The sequence below is a fragment of the Schistocerca nitens genome, chromosome 4, assembly GCF_023898315.1.
Source record: "Schistocerca nitens isolate TAMUIC-IGC-003100 chromosome 4, iqSchNite1.1, whole genome shotgun sequence".
Taxonomy (NCBI): domain Eukaryota; kingdom Metazoa; phylum Arthropoda; class Insecta; order Orthoptera; family Acrididae; genus Schistocerca; species Schistocerca nitens.
The window spans coordinates 492,231,466-492,243,998 of NC_064617.1; the positions used below are offsets into that span (position 1 = coordinate 492,231,466).

The 12,533-nt window shown below is 45.2% G+C and overlaps 1 protein-coding gene across 1 annotated transcript in view; it reads left to right on the top strand.

The window, feature by feature from the left end:
• Positions 1–12,533, top strand: part of LOC126252381 (tRNA dimethylallyltransferase-like) — a 587,735-nt gene that overhangs the window by 549,468 nt on the left and 25,734 nt on the right. Inside the window, exon 4 of the mRNA XM_049953272.1 lies at positions 9,681–9,891. Coding sequence (XP_049809229.1) covers positions 9,681–9,891 — 211 coding nt within the window. The remainder of the gene's footprint in view (positions 1–9,680; positions 9,892–12,533) is intronic.

The following is a 12,533-nucleotide window of genomic DNA, read 5'->3' on the forward strand; positions in this document are numbered from 1 at the left end:
TAACTGTGAGACTGCGCGCCATCTGTTGATACGAACTGTGTACTATTTCGTGGGCCTTCGTTACTTTTAGCATAAACAATTAAATAAAGTTAATGTCCGAGCCGTGGGTGATAGGAGCTGCAGTACAGGCATTAACAAGTACGGTCGTTCCCTTAAGCCACCGCCTTACGTGTTAATTTAGCTTGGACGGGTAGTACAAGGAAAGTTACTAAGGAATTCTAGCGACTATGGAAATAACTGTCAGAGACCTGTATTCTCCTCTGGCAGTTATCGTTATTGGCTCGTAGTTCTAGTTCTCTGGTAGTTATCGGGCTACCACCAGAGATAACCTGGAAGCTGGTAACGGAATAACTGTGTGTCTAGACGTTCCTGATTCGGTGACTCCAGTTAAAGGTCGTAGTTCCAGGTGATATTTCCAGAGAGGATAGTAACTGGAGCGAACAAATATTTTCGTACTGCTACGGAAATAGCCGCTGGCCATCGCGAATGACAAATAACATGTCAGAAAGTATAACATAATACAATGGAATATAATAATTATTATCCTCATCATTTGTCAGGAGATTGTCAACATATGTGAATATATCACAGTAACTGCTAATATTTACAGAATTGGTACACTGACAGAATAAAACACAGTTACGTACTTTTAATAAATTTATCGTACACAGAATACCCGATCTTGACTGTTGCAACCAAGTGCTGTCAAAACTGAAATATAGCAGAATTTTTACATAAGCTGGTCTATCAGTCTCTGTTACGATAATCATCTACAGAGTAGAAGGAGGGGTCAATGGAAGCGTCTGATTCCAACCGTCTGCTTCGACGTAAAGGTGTTGTGGTGTGTGAATGTCATTACGGCACGGTGTTTATGAGTTGGTTTTTGTTGGTTTTTGTGTGTGTGTGGGGGGGGGGGCTGTCGATCTAGGTTGCAGTGCCGGAATTTGCTGGTGGTAATTAATTTTTTTTTCTAGCTGTGATGTTTTGTGTATTTATGAAGTATTGAATGTGATTTAATTTATGTAGGGATGATTGATTTGTGGACTTTTGGGATTGTGGTTTTATTTTTCGCAGTTGTAGGTGTTGGTTTTTTGGCATCAGTAGCTGTGGTGGACCTATATAGGTCACCGGAAATGACCGATTCCCATTTTCATAGTTGTGTGTGTTGATGTTTTAGTATCGCCATCTGAGGTTGACCTATGTAGGTCAAGGGAAATGTCTGATTCCAATTTTCGTACTTTTAGTTGTGGGTATTGTTGTTTTGGTATGGTCACCTATAGTTGACCTATATTGTTCAAGTGAAGTGTCCGATTCCTGCAGATTTTTGTTGGTGTAGCAGAATGCTGTATTTTTTTTTCTTTTTGTTCTTCATTTTGTGTTTTGGGATAATGGTGTGTTTTTTTTACTAGCTTGCCCTCACCCTAAACCCCCCCCCCCCCTTCCCGCAGTTGTCCCATTGGTTTGATTGTATTTTTGGTGGGAAATGTTATTGTATTATTTATATGAATCTTCGTGTTTGTTGCCATGTGTATGTAGTGGCGTCATAGACACACTTAAAATAGCCATTTCCGGCATATTGATGACGGGTGGAATCAGACACTTCTGTATCAAATAGTCTTTCAAACACACTGTAAACCGTGCCTTATCTGAAACCAAGTTTTTAATGGTTGCTGACTTGCTGGCAGTTTATTGAAAATGCATGTTCCTGAATATTGGTCCCCTTTTGGTCCAAGGTAAGTAATTTTAGGTCTTTATGTAGATTGCTGTTCCCATTTATAGTACTGATATTATGTATTAAGCTATTGGTTGGAAATACTTGTAACAAATTTCATTAAGGAATAAATATACTAGGAAGCAGTGGTTAGAATACAAAGTTCCTTGAACAGGTTCCTACATGATGTTCTTGAATTGATACCACAAACGATTTTTATTACACGCTTTTACATGCGAAAAACTTTTGCTACGTTTGATAAGTTACCACAGAATATGCTCCCTTATGAAATAATAGAATGAAAAAATGTGGTATGCCCTTCCCAACTGAATTTATTATCGAGTTGTAGTCCCAGAAATGTAACACTGTCAACCTTTTCGATCTGCATGTCTTCATATGTTATAAATATGCTGTCGCTGGAGAAATCGAGCAGTTTGCATATCTGACATAAAACTTGGGTTAGCGTACTCACACTTTCCCCAATAGGACTAGCTTTTACAGCACAGGAGTAAACGAATCTGTCACATTACGTATATTTTTTGTTGTATTACAAGGCTGTACACTTTATTCTATTATGTGAGCAGCACAAGAAATTAAGCTTCGAATTTAACCTACAGTACTCAGTTTACATATTACTTCATACTTAAAAACGCACGTTGTTAACATTTTACTTAAACAGTGCTTTGGCGAAGTTCCGCGTACTTTCTGTCGCAGCTGCGAAGATAATATTTCTAATAGCGACCGATAACCTACAAACATATAATATGAAACACTAATAATCGTTCTAACATCAACTAAAATGTACCCGGAGTTAATAAGCTAAGGTTATGACACGATTCATACGACATTCCTTCTATTTCACACTACTTGCAGTTATACTGATAACTAAACTGATGGATTCCAACAATGTCGTTATTTAACTGTTGGAGTATTCAGTATTCGCTAGCGAAAAATAACTTGGCAGTTATTAATAACGATTAACGATAACGGTTATCAAAGAATAACTGGAACTGTGATAACGGTTACTCCAGAATAACCGTTTGGCCCACCTCTACCGCAGACTATATGTACCTGGCGCGCCAACGTCCGAGGGCTTCTCCGCGGTCATTTCCGGTGCGGTTCTCCTCTTGCTACCTGCGACGGTCGTTCGCTGCAGTACGGGAAGCCAGGATCCGTTTACCTTAAGGCTTTCCTCTTTCTTGTTGAAACTGTTCGCGTGTTTTTGGATTTCTACAGCTTCTCTGAACAAGCGCGTGTGATAGTGCTTCTCTACAGCCAGAACTTCCGTGTTGGCGAATTCTATTACGTGGTCGGTATCATTCAGTGCGTGCTCTGCCACGGCCGATTTCTCCACCTGCCCCAGGCTGCAATGTCGCTTATGCTCTTTGATCCTGGTGTTAATGGATCGTCCAGTCATTCCGACATAAACTTTTCCGCATGTGCAAGGTATACGGTATATTCCCGACATTGCAAGTGGGTCTCTTTTCTCCTTCGCACATGCGGAAAAGTTTATGTCGGAATGACTGGACGATCCATTAACACCAGGATCAAAGAGCATAAGCGACATTGCAGCCTGGGGCAGGTGGAGAAATCGGCCGTGGCAGAGCACGCACTGAATGATACCGACCACGTAATAGAATTCGCCAACACGGAAGTTCTGGCTGTAGAGAAGCACTATCACACGCGCTTGTTCAGAGAAGCTGTAGAAATCCAAAACCACGCGAACAGTTTCAACAAGAAAGAGGAAAGCCTTAAGGTAAACGGATCCTGGCTTCCCGTACTGCAGCGAACGACCGTCGCAGGTAGCAAGAGGAGAACCGCACCGGAAATGACCGCGGAGAAGCCCTCGGACGTTGGCGCGCCAGGTACATATAGTCTGCGGCCGCGAGCTCGCCTCCAGTTCACCACCGGCAATGGAGGGTGAAGCTTTGACAATGCCAGCCACTCGTGCTGGCGAAACGTCAGAAAAATCATTAGATGAACGTCGGCCGAAGAACCCGAGACAGAAGCCAATAGGCAGTTTGTCCAAGGTATGTTCGATAGGGTTCATGTCTGGAGAACATGCTGGATACTGTAGTCGAGCGATGCCGTTATCCTGAAGGAAGTCATTCACAGCCGGCCGCGGTGGTCTAGCGGTTCTAGGCGCTCAGTCCGGAACCGCGCGACTGCTACGGTCGCAGGGTCGAATCCTGCCTCGGGCATGGATGTGTGTGATGTCCTTAGGTTAGTTAGGTTTAAGTAGTTCTAAGTTCTAGGGGACTGATGACCACAGATGTTAAGTCCCATAGTGCTCAGAGCCATTTGAACCATTTTTTGAAGTCATTCACAACATGTGCACGATGGGGGCGCTAACTGTCATCCATGAAGACGAATGCCTCGACAATATGCTGCCGATATGGTTGCACTATCGGTCGGAGGATGACATTCACGTATCGTACAGCCGTTACGGCGCCATCCATGACCACCAACGGGGTGCGTCGGCCCCACATAATGCCACCCCAAAACAGCAAGGAACCTCCACCTTTGCCGCACTCGCTGGACAGTGTGCTTAAGGCGTTCTTCCTGACCGGGTTGCCTCGAAACACGTCTCTGAAGATTGTCTGGGTGAAGGCATATGCGACACTCATCGATGAAGAGAACGTGATGCAAATCCTGAGCGGTCCATTCTGCATGTTGTTGGGCCCATCTGTACCGCACTGCATGGTGTCGTGGTTGCAAAGATGGACCTCACCATGGACGTCGGGAGTGAATTTGCGCATCATGCAGCCTATTGCGCACAGTTTGACTCGTAACACGATGTCCTGTGGAGGCACGAAAAGCATTATTGAACATGGTGGCGTTGCTGTCAGGGTTCCTCCGAGCCATAAACCGTAGGTAGCGGTCATCCACTACAGTAGTAGCCCTTGGGCGGCCTGAGCGAGGCGTGTCATCGACAGTTACTCTCTCTCAGTATCTCCTCCACGCTCGAACAACTTCGCTCTCGTTCACCCCGAGACGCCTCGACACTTCCCTTGTAGAGAGCCCTTCTCGGCACAAAATAACAATACGGACGCGATCGAACCGCGGTATTGACCGTCTAGGCATGGTTGAACTACAGACAACACGAGCCGTGTACCTTCTTCCTGGTTGAATGGCTGGAACTGATCGGCTGTCGGACCCCCTCCGTCTAATAGGCGTGGTTGTTTACATCTTTGGGCAGGTTTAGTGACATCTCTGAACAATGAAAGGCACTGTGTCTATGATACAAAACCCACAGTCAACGTCTATCTTTAGGAGTTCTGGGAACCGGGGAGATGCAAAACTTTTTTTGATGTGCAGTTTAGCAAAAACATTTATGTTTGTTACATAAGTGTCGCAGTTGCCGTTGAAGACACATTTACCTGTGTGAAACGTTGTGTCGTCATCCCACGTTGGCGGCCGTAAACCAAGAGTGTCATCGTTAGTAAGAATTGTCTCTGTAATATGGTTCAAATGGCTCTGAGCACTATGGGACTTAACATCTTAGGTCATCAGTCCCCTAGAACTTAGAACTACTTAAACCTAGCCAACCTAAGGACATCACACACATCCATGCCCGAGGCAGGATTCGAACCTGTGACCGTAGCGGTCGCGCGGTTCCAGACTGTAGAGTCTAGAACCGCTGGGCCACTCTGGCCGGCTGTCTCTGTAATAATTGTCATCTTGAAAATGGCAACTTGTACAGCGATGCTTTACAACTTAGTTATTTTCAGTCTCCTCTTTGATTGCAGTATCTGTATTCGGCGATATACACCTAACGCGATCCACGTTTACATTTATAGTAGTCGACAAGTTGTAAACAGCCTTTTGCTCCCTTTATTTTATACCTGCAACGTATCTTGTAAGATAAGTCGTAGGGTCAATATCGTCTCGCGTGGTCCATCGTTTCTTCGGAACAGAAACTGAGCTCCCCGAGGTCGGATTATACCAGTTTTTCCAGTCTTCTGTAACTAATTCATGTTATAACGCACGATCAAAAAGTTTCCGATCGAAGGCCGCACAGTCCAGAATGGGTATGCCAACCGGGCAGAATCGCTGTGGGCTTTGAGGCAGTCATACCACCGACACATGACGTTGAAGATACCCGTTTGGTAAAACACTGTCCTACTGCGTGAAGCAGTCCGTAACTGCCTGCTGCACATCCTCGTCCGACAGGGATATTCGACACTTTAAGACCTTTTTTAGGGGACCGAAGGCGCGGCTGAGGTGGCTGCGACCGGCGTCTTGTGCCGAATCGCGACCAGCACAGAAATTGCGCCACAAGAACTGTGGTTTTCGAGAGACGTGCTGCCCCATACACATACTTCATTCTCCGATGGACGTCTACCAGTGTTTACACTTCGACAGCCAAGGGGAAAGAAATGCAGCTGCACGTTGGTCCTGAGTGTACGCGTTAGGTAATAATGTCGCCATAGCTCACGTTTTCGCATTTACCGCACGCACTTCGTAAAGATACGAATACCAAACAACGTCCTTGCCTTCATGTCGGTACTCATATACCCGCACATAGGCTGCAGCAACACCCTAAAACGGAAACTTTTTGATCGCCTCTTAGGGTATAGGTGGTTGCGTTTAAACTTTCGCTACGTAAAAGAGCTTCCATGAAAAACGAGTGATCGCAGAGCAACGAAATTGTGTGGAAACATTTGTAAGGACATGCGGAAGAGAAATAACGAATAAACCGTTGAAAGAAACACATTTTAATTTCCGCATGAGAGGGCAGCATTTGTTAATTGCGTAGCCTGCGTACTTTCCACGTTACAAACGTTGCTCAGTGTGACGACCATGTGCATTCACAACAGCATCGGTCAGAACTAGACACAGCTGTACTGCTGCCTGAAACATGTCAGGTGGGAGTCGCTACCTCCCACGCTAAGCTACGAGGGGCGTTTGAAAAGTTTCTGCAAAGTCCGAGAGATGGCACCACCGGCGCCTATCGAGGTCATGTTTAGTTAGTAGCATCTTAGGAAAGAACTCACACCAAGGTTCAGCCATATTGGTCTATTTCTTTGCGTTTGGCATTCGTGTGAATCAAGGAAGTCGAGTGACTGTCAAAAAATGGACGAAAAAGAATTTCGTGTGGTAATTAAACCTTACTTTATGAAAGGCAAAACGCCTCAGGAGACTAAAGAGAAGCTTGATAAACATTACGGTGACTTTACACCTTCGATTAGAACAGTTTGTAAGTGGTTTCAAAATTTTCGGAGTGGCCATATGTGATGCTTAACGTTCTGGACGCCCTGTGGAGGTTACGACAGAAATCATTGATAATATCCATGATATGTTGAAGGATGACAGAATAGTTAAGGTACGTGAGATTGCTAATGCTGTGGGCATCTCGAATGAAAGGGTACATACTATTTTGCATAAACATTAGGACATGAGAAAGCTATCCGCTATATGGGTTCCGCGATTGCTCACGCTTGACCAAAAACGGAATCGTGTGAAGTGTTGCAACGATGGTTTGCAGCTGTTCAGGAAGAATCGGCAGGACTTTAAGCGTCGTTTCGTCACTGTGGATGAAACATGGATACATTACTATACACCTGAGACCAAACAACAATCTAAACAATGGGTTACCACCGGAGAATCTGCACCAAAAAAGGCGAAGACCATTCCTTCGGCCGGAAAGGTTATGGCGACCGTCTTTTGGGATTCGCAAGGGATAATCCTCATCGACTATCTGGAAAAGGGTAAAACTATTACAGGTGAATATTATTCATCATTATTGGACCGTTTGAAAACCGAGCTGCAAGAAAAACGCCGGCGATTGGACCGCAAAAAAGTCCCTTTCCATCACGACATTGCGCCAGCATACACCTCAGCAGTTCTGGTCGCAAAATTAATCGAAACAGGATTCGAAGTCGTTTCACATTCCCCCCCCCCCCCCCCCCTATATTCACCAGACTTGGCTCCCTCGGAGTACTATTTGTTCCCCAATTTGGCTGGCGGTACAAAGATTTTATTCAAACGAGGAGGTGATTGTAGCAACTAATAGCTGTTTTGCAGTTTTGGACAATTCCTATTATTCGGAAGGGATCAACAAATTAGAACAGCGTTGGACGAAGTGCATAAGTCTAAAAGGAGACTATGTCGAAAAATAAAAAAAGGTTTACCCCAAACACGTAAGTAGTTTTTATTTTTGGACGAACTTTTCAAACGCCCCTCGTAATATTCAGTCTCCAATGTGTGTTAGTGTCCCGTTGATAAACCGTGTCCTTCAAGTAACCCCACAGCTAGGAACCACACGGGTTCAAATATGGTGAACGTGGTGACCACGCTGTTTGGAATTCCCAAATCGCCAGTTCATTCAAATTTCCGAATCATGTTCTTCAACCTAGGTGCGGAAAGGCGACCTCTCCGTATTTCTTTAATGCATCGATACTCGCGAAGACCAGTATCACTATTGCTGTTGTTTTATCAAAACAGCATTACGAGTAAAACTCTGCCCACCCTTTCGAGACCCATGTTGACTGTCTGCAGCTGTAATGCACACTGATGCTCGAGCATCAGCCCTATGTCGCCGGACCAGTAACGGCGCCGAACGGCAAGTCATGACACTAACACGCAAATCCTGCAGCGCACATTTGGAATATCATTCCTGTGAACTTCAGTACCCTGCGGTAAATAGTTTTCCGTCTACACTGGCACAAGTAGCGAAAGTTTTATTATAACTGCACTGTATTTAGCAACCTTGACTTATTAAACTGATAGTTGGGAAATACCCAAACCTGTCTGCACCTACTTTCTTTGAAATCGGAGTTACTACCTTCTTCTTCTTCTTCTCGAGGGGCATGAAAGGGAAGCAGTGGTTGGGAAGGGAGTGAGACAGGATTTTAGCCTATCCCCGATGTTATTCAATCTGCATACTCAGCAAGCAGTAAAGGAAACAAAAGAAAAATTCGGAGTAGGAATTAAAGTCCATGGAGAAGAAATAAAAACTTTGAGGTTCGCCGATGACATTGTAATTCTGTTTGGGATAGCAAAGGACCTGGAAGAGCAGCTGAACGGAATGGACAGTGTCTTGAAAGGAGGATATAAGTTGAACATCAACAAAAACAAAACGAGGAGAATGAAATGTAGTCGAATTAATTCGGGGGATGCTGAGGGAATTAGATTAGGAAATGAGACACTTAAAGTAGCAAATGAGTTTTGCTATTTGGGGAGCAAAATAACTGATGATGGTCGAAGTAGAGAGGATATAAAATGTAGATTGGCAATGGCAAGGAAAGCGTTTCTGAAGAAGAGAAATTTGTTAACATCGAGTATAGATTTAAGTGTCAGAAAGTCGTTTCTGAAAGTATTTGTATGGAGTGTGGCCATGTGTGGAAGTGAGACGTGAACGATAAATAGTTTAGACAAGAAGAGAATAGAAGCTTTCGAAATGTGGTGCTACAGAAGAAAGCTGAAGATTAGATGGGTAGATCACAAAACTAATAAGGAGGTATTGAATAGAATTAGGGAGAACAGAAATTTGTGGCACACCTTGACTAGAAGAAGGGATTGGCTCGTAGGATATCTTCTGAGGCATCAAGGGATCACCAATTTAGTATTGGAGGGCAGCGTGGAGGGTAAAAATCGTAGAGGGAGACCAAGAAATGAATACACTAAGCAGATTGAGAAGGATGTAGGTTGCAGTAGGTACTGGGAGATGAAGAAGCTTGCACAGCATAGAGTAGCATGGAGAGCTGCATCAAACCAGTCTCAGGACTGAAGACCACAACAACAACAACAACAACAACAACGTTCTTCTTGAAGGCTGACGGTATTTAGCCGCCAGTCTAGTGTATTTTTCACGCGCTCTTTTGCTAGCCGACATGGTCCGATGGCATATTTGAGACTGTTTCCAGTTTGAGGCTCTCTTCGGAGACCTAGAAGAGTCGTCCGGGGCTACATTCACGATTCTGCCGTTGCGCTTCTCTTATGTGTGTGGGTGTGGGTGTGCTTGCAGGGAGCCGGACTACACGGAGGGCATCTTCCAGTCGATCGGCTTCAAGGAGTTCCACTCGTGGCTGGTGCAGCCGGAGGCGGCGCGGCGCAGCGAGCAGGGCCAGGCGGAGATGCGGCGCTGCGCCGACGCGCTCAAGGCGGCCACGCGGCGCTACGCGCGCAAGCAGCTGCGCTGGATCCGCAACAGGTTCCTGCGGCGCCCTGACAGGCAGGTCGGTACACCACTCTGCCCAGGGCCCCGCCTTCCTCACACCACACCATGGAAGCCAGTCAAACGGCCTCTTCTTCCGTGCCTCGCAGCTTCCTTGGCGTCGCGCGGTGTCACACTCGCGGCCGCGGCCAGAATCCACCTATGCTTGGCGATGTGCTACGCACCGCTTTGCGAATTTTATTTGAAATGTCTACTGACCGACCCGAATTAATATTCTTCTCTCGTGCACTATCAAATAATTATACTGATAGTTATAATTAAACTGACGGTGTTTCGAGTGCTGCAGTGCGGGCTGTATACATCACAGGACACTGAAAAATGGATGTTCACTAATCGGTGAGCGTACGGAGTATGCTGTAAAACAATAGTTCCAGTTTCTGCCATCGGGTGAAGATATGGGGCTAGAAGCAGTCAGCATGTGTAATGGATTCTGTTTTGACGTCACTATGCTGTTTTTAGCTGGCCGACGCGTGCTGATCTCTTTTGTGAAGTGAATGTTGATGTACATGGTTAGGTAGGTACGGAAAAGTACGGAACGCACATTTTACACTGCACAGTGCGGTGAATGCACAGAAAACATACGTGTTTCTGCTCCGCCACATGTTGCGCAGGAGCATCCACTGCACTCAGCGTATCTGGCTGTGCGGTGTGTCCTCACAAGCTCCTTCGTTGTCGGGCCATTTTCCTCTTCAAAAGGAAGACAGCGCGCAAGGCTGTCAAGTGTACAGTGACATCTGCACGCTATAATTATCTCCTTGTGCAGCACGTGACGCAGCTTTGCAAGAACGCAACCACTATTTTCAGTTAAGCTGGGGCGACGCCACATGTTCCAGGTGAAAGATTTGCTTTGAGAAGAGATTGCATCATCTCTAGCGACTTTTGGTAGTGCGGATATCTGAAAGATATGTCTATCCGGGACGCATTTGGTCTTTTCCTGATCTGAAGGATAGCATACGACGACATAGCGCTCTGATTACACCAGATGTGCTGGAGCAACTGTCAACAATGCCGTGTTATGTTTGTAGGATGTTGTTGAAACTGGAAGCAGTATTGAACACACATTGTAACTTGTGACCACATCCTAATAAACGTGCCAGAACTGCTATTTTTCTGTGCTTCATCGTTCCTCTCTCTTCTTGTACCAACACCACATTCTGTCTGCTTACCGTGACATATTTTGATCTTTTGGCCGAAAGTGAAACATTTTTTTTCAGTATACTCCGCAACCGCATCGATTAATGAACATACCTGCGATTTTTCAGCGTCCTGTGATGCATACAGCTCAAACTGCAGCATTCGGAACACCGTTAGTTTAATTATAATTACATGTTATATAAGGGTTGCTAACCTCGCTTTGACGCATGAAACAGAGTTACACTGCCTACTTCTACTACTTTGTCAATAATTAAATCCCTACATCCGTCCAGCTACTTTTAGGAAAATTCCAAGATCCGAGCACTGCACTGGAATACACTATGTGATCAAGAGCACCTGGACATCCCTATGTACTGCAGAATTGACCACAAGATGTCACGAGAGGCGGTCCCGCAAGTATAAAGGAAAGCGGGAAGGGAGTGTTGTGTTGTCAGTAGAGAGACAGTGGCAGCAGAATGCGTCGGACAGGAGAGCTATTCTTTTAACGACATCTGAGTAACAAATCCATCAGAGACATTTCAACCCTTCTAAAGCTGCAACACGCTGTACTCTGTGGCAGTCTGATGGAAGCGTTTGGATTTGGCGAATGCCTGGAGAGTGTTACCTGCCATCATGTGTAGTACCAACTGTGAAATACCGAGAATGCGGCGTTACGGTATGCGAGTGTTTTTCGTGGTTAGGGTGCGATCTCCATGAGTGTGCTTAAGAACACGCTAAACGTGGAACGATATGAACACATTTTACTCTGTACTGCATGCAGCAGAGGAACAGTGCCGAGACTATGATTGTATCTGCATGACAGCACGTCTTGTCCTAACGCAGCATCTGTGAGGCAATGGTTTATGGCGAATAACATTCCTGAAATGGACTGGCCTGCCCGGAATCGCTACCTCGATCCAGTTGAATACCTTCAGAAAGTCAACTTCGTTCTAGACCTAAACATCAGTATCTTCTCTGGTTCCGACTCTTGAGAAAGAATCGGTTTCCATTCCTCCACAGACTTTGAGACATCTCACTAAATTGTCCCCATCAGAGTTCAAACCGTCGTAAAGGCGAAGAGGGGATACGCCTCATACTAATGTCCAATAAAAGGCGTACGGATAATTTTGATCAGATAGTGTATGCACTCTGCTAACAGTTCATACAGCACATCAAGCATGGTTCCAGCAATTTACACCGATAATTTCCACGCAACAGAACGGAAATACAATTCGATGCAAATGCAGGACAAATTCGCACAAGAACACCGCATCATCTTTCCACAGAAACGAATGGAATTGATTGGCTTCAACGATAACCTCTCCAAATCCGTCCCATTCGCTTAACACTGCCGCAAAGCTAGGTATATGACGCTTCAATCCAATTTGACATTTCTATCTGCTGAGCGTGTGCACACTCGCTAAACTTCACCACTCGCCTAGAAAACCGGAATGACTCTAATCAAAATCCTCGCCCACTTTCAAGAACTTAGTTTTGGACTATCTTAAC